The 4026-nt window shown below is 44.8% G+C and overlaps 2 protein-coding genes across 8 annotated transcripts in view; one reads left to right on the top strand and one right to left on the bottom strand.

Moving 5' to 3' along the window:
* Positions 1–1701, bottom strand: part of LOC107569976 (GA binding protein transcription factor subunit beta 1) — a 10009-nt gene extending 8308 nt beyond the window's left edge. The window contains exons 1-2 of one of the 3 annotated variants that reach the window (XM_016256157.1): positions 1630–1701; positions 108–215 (exon numbers count right to left, since the gene is read on the bottom strand). In XM_016256157.1, coding sequence (XP_016111643.1) covers positions 108–215 — 108 coding nt within the window. In that variant the 5' untranslated portion in view covers positions 1630–1701. Of the gene's footprint in view, positions 1–107; positions 294–784; positions 1185–1629 lie in introns of those variants that run through there. The other 2 variants (XM_016256158.1, XM_016256156.1) reach the window with 2 other exon arrangements.
* The window catches only part of LOC107569974 (ubiquitin carboxyl-terminal hydrolase 8), a 16404-nt gene continuing 14007 nt past the window's right edge, over positions 1630–4026 (top strand). For 2 of the 5 annotated variants that reach the window (XM_016256151.1, XM_016256152.1), the window contains exons 1-4: positions 1859–2012; positions 2172–2289; positions 3316–3460; positions 3666–3751. In XM_016256151.1, coding sequence (XP_016111637.1) covers positions 2186–2289; positions 3316–3460; positions 3666–3751 — 335 coding nt within the window. In that variant the 5' untranslated portion in view covers positions 1859–2012; positions 2172–2185. Of the gene's footprint in view, positions 1704–1858; positions 2013–2171; positions 2290–3315; positions 3461–3486; positions 3555–3665; positions 3752–4026 lie in introns of those variants that run through there. The other 3 variants (XM_016256150.1, XM_016256149.1, XM_016256154.1) reach the window with 3 other exon arrangements.

The following is a 4026-nucleotide window of genomic DNA, read 5'->3' as shown; positions in this document are numbered from 1 at the left end:
CACACACACACACACACACTCTCTCTCTCTCTCACACACACACACACACACTCACATACACACACACACACACTCATATACATACACACACACACACACACACTCACCCAGTCGGTGGTGAACGGAGCTCCATTCGCCATCAGAATCCGGACCTCGTCGTCCTGACCGGCGCTAGCGGCTTCCAGGAGCTTCTTTCCCAAATCCACTAGAGACATCTGAAAGCAGACGCAGACATTTATCCACCTCATTCACACACACAAGACCACAGGAACCAGTCGAGTCCTCTGCACAATCTGACTCTGCTGCAGCAACCTGCTGGTTCGTCTGCTCAGAGGAGAACTGGCCCCCGACTGAGCCTGGTTTCTCCCAAGGGTTTTCTCCATTCTGTCACTGATGGAGTTCTGGTTCCTCTGGCTTGCTTAGTTGGGGACACTTCATTTCCAGCGATATCGTGGACTTGATTGCACAGACACTATTCAAACTGAGCTGAGCTGGATGATGACATCACTGAATTCAGTGATGAACTGTCTTTAACTGAACATTGAGTGTTTACTATTGTCCTGCATTACTGACACACTATTTTCCTAATTAATGCTGTAAAGCTGCTTTAACACAATCTGTATCGTTAGAAGCGCTATATAAATAACGGTGACCTGACACACAGCCGGGTTTCTGCAGGTCAATTTAAGACTTTTTAAGACCAATAAAGAGAACTTAAGGAATAAATATGTCAGTATGATCTATTAATGTAAATGTCTGGTTTTAGCAAAGTTTGAAAATACACCTTCCACCAGTGCCTGCTCTGAAACACTAGGCCTGGCCTCTCAGACAGGGTTTAGAGGAGGACATTCATGCAGCTTTATAAACATGGCTTAGAAGAACTCATCAGTGCTGTGAACCCCGGGCATGATCAGCACTTCTGTCTATTAGTGCAGTATTTATAGTTTCTAAATATGTTTGACATCATGTTTTACCACAAATACCAGTTACACGAGCCACACAGCAAAAACACTTGATCCACGGAACTGCTGCTGTTCTGCAGCTAATGGAATATTTAACAGTGTTGCATTAAACAGTGTATATGTGAAGCAGCGCTTCATCTTCATCATCTTCATCTTCATCAGTGCACGTGAAGCCGCGGCGTTAAAAACAATAAACAGGAAATCGCTGGTGTTCCGGAGGAAGAGGAAACATTAATCCACCGGGTTTCTGCAGGTCAATTTAAGACTTTTTAAGACCAATAAAGAGAACTTAAGGAATAAATATGTCAGTATGATCTATTAATGTAAATGTCTGGTTTTAGCAAAGTTTGAAAATACACCTTCCACCAGTGCCTGCTCTGAAACACTAGGCCTGGCCTCTCAGACAGGGTTTAGAGGAGGACATTCATGCAGCTTTATAAACATGGCTTAGAAGAACTCATCAGTGCTGTGAACCCCGGGCATGATCAGCACTTCTGTCTATTAGTGCAGTATTTATAGTTTCTAAATATGTGCACGTGAAGCCGCGGCGTTAAAAACAATAAACAGGAAATCGCTGGTGTTCCGGAGGAAGAGGAAACATTAATCCCCACAAACTCATCCGCTTCCACATCCGGCGGACGCGATCACGCCGAATTCTGTTTCTTACCGTCCGAGCAGAACCCGCAGAACCCGCAGAACCGAATCCGAGACGACAACAACACGGCGGCGGGCAGGGCCTCGGTATGAAAGAACACAACTAAACCACGAACACGACATTCACCCGCAGCCTTTTATTTATTATTATTTTTAAATACTATTTTTCTGTAATGTATATTCTATTGTGCATTCTTGATTTAAAATAAATACAATCTCGTAAATCGGAATGAAGGCAGTGCGCATGCGCCGCGAGACGAATCAGCTGACTTCCGCGTTTGGTGGAGCGCTTTCAGGCTGTTTACTGCCTTTGATCCGGATAAACTCCACTTTTGCGGCTGCTCTGCGCTTCTCTGCTGACTCCAGCCTGTTTTCGGAGAGGATTGTATCCCAGCGGTGTGTTTAGGGTTAACTGCGATACAAATAAACAGCCAGTTATTAATGTACTGTAGTTCTGCATCAGATGCTGTGTTGAGTCTGATCGTGTTTATGATTATGATTATGATTATTAATAAGCTAATGATTGTGAATGCGTCTGCTTTGGGATGCTTGCAGGAGTATGAGCTGAAATGCCGTCTGTGTCCGCTGGAGTGAAGGATCTGTATCTGTCCTCATCACTGAGCGACCTGAACAAGAAAGCAGACATCAAACCTGACAAAACCAGCACCAGACAGTAAGTGTGGACCCTGGAGCACAAGCCATTTGGGTCTGATGTGACTTATTACGGTATGACTCGATAATGAACATTAGCTGTGAATGTACTCTTCCTCAGGCCGTGGAGGCGGCTTTTGTTCTTCAGTAGGACAGTAAAGATGATTTTTAGCTGAAGCCGTGCTCCTCTGTGAATCATAAAACTTGCTACCGTCACTCTGAGAGTCAATCATCAATATCAGGGAACATTAAATGAATCCCCGTGTCTCCTGACGATATACTGAGATCTTCTGAAGAGAAACGATCAGTCTGTGCAAGAAGCTGAACATTATTTACAGCATTATTACTGTAATCCAGAGCCTGGGGCAAACGGTCCGGAGTGATGTCCGGTTCGACTCGGACTGAACAGCGTGAACAACACTTGAATGAAGCGCCAAATGAAGCTTTTATGGTTTCTCGGTGTTTATGTAAAAAGTGCGCTGATGAAGACTAGTTTAGTCACTTTATATGCTTTAGACGTGCAAAACATCCACGTTTCACATCATTATTGAGTGCTTTATTAATATAATCACGTATACGTGACGTCATTGTGTGATCACGTAAACAAACTAGTGAACTGAATCGGTTCATTGAAACGAACAGTCCGAAAGAATCAGTTCGTCATATTTCCCCGTTTGCCCGAGGCTCTGGATTACAGTAATAATGCTGTAAATAATGTTCAGCTTCTTGCACAGACTGATCGTTTCTCTTCAGAAGATCTCAGTATATCGTCAGGAGACACGGGGATTCATTTAATGTTCCCTGATATTGATGATTGGCTCTCAGAGTGACGGTAGCAAGTTTTATGATTCACAGAGGAGCACGGTATTGTCTTGAAGTCTTCTGCATTATACACTGATTGATTACAGAACATCTCCATTTGTGGCAGCAGATTTCTCAGAAGCATCGTAAGTGTTCAGAAACACTGGCACCAGTGGTCTGTGCGACCAGCTGCGCTCGTGGTGCTTCTGGGAAACGCAGATCAGACGCTGATACTTGTGTGTTTCAGCTACGTCCAGAGCGCGTGCAAGATCTTCAAGGCGGCGGAGGAGTGTCGTCTGGACCGCGATGAGGAGAAAGCGTATGTGCTGTACATGAAGTACCTGTCGGTCTACGACCTCATCAAGAAGAGACCGGACTTCAAGCAGCAGCAGGTACAGCCCTAGTGCATTGTGGGAGATTTTAATGGTGGAGACTGACACTGAGGATGAGATCACTGCGTTACATGCGTGTTATACACATGTATTTGTATGATTATTCAGCTGATGGTTTATAAGCTCAGATGTTGTTAACGTCACGATGTCCTGAAATGTGATAGGCGTTCTGTCAATCACCGTATATTCATTTGATGGCTTTCAGGATTTCTTTCTGTCTATGCTCGGACCAACCAGCTTTAAAAAGGCCATCGAAGAGGCAGAGAAACTTTCAGAGAGTTTGAAGCTCCGGTCAGTGTTTCTCTCTCACACACACACACACTCAAGACTCTCAGACTCACTCACACACCTCACACTGACAGACAGACACTCTCTCACACACACACACACACACACACACACTCACTCTCACACCTCACAGACAGACAGACACTCTCTCACTCACTCACTCACTCAGACTCACACTCTCACACCTCACCTCACAGACAGACACTCTCTCACACATCTCACACAGACACTCACACTCACACACTCACTCATACCTCACCTCACAGACAGACAGACAC

This window comes from Sinocyclocheilus grahami, unplaced genomic scaffold, assembly GCF_001515645.1.
Source record: "Sinocyclocheilus grahami isolate Dianchi unplaced genomic scaffold, SAMN03320097.WGS_v1.1 scaffold1400.1, whole genome shotgun sequence".
NCBI classification, from domain to species: Eukaryota; Metazoa; Chordata; class Actinopteri; order Cypriniformes; family Cyprinidae; genus Sinocyclocheilus; species Sinocyclocheilus grahami.
This window is presented reverse-complemented; position numbering and strand designations above follow the sequence as displayed.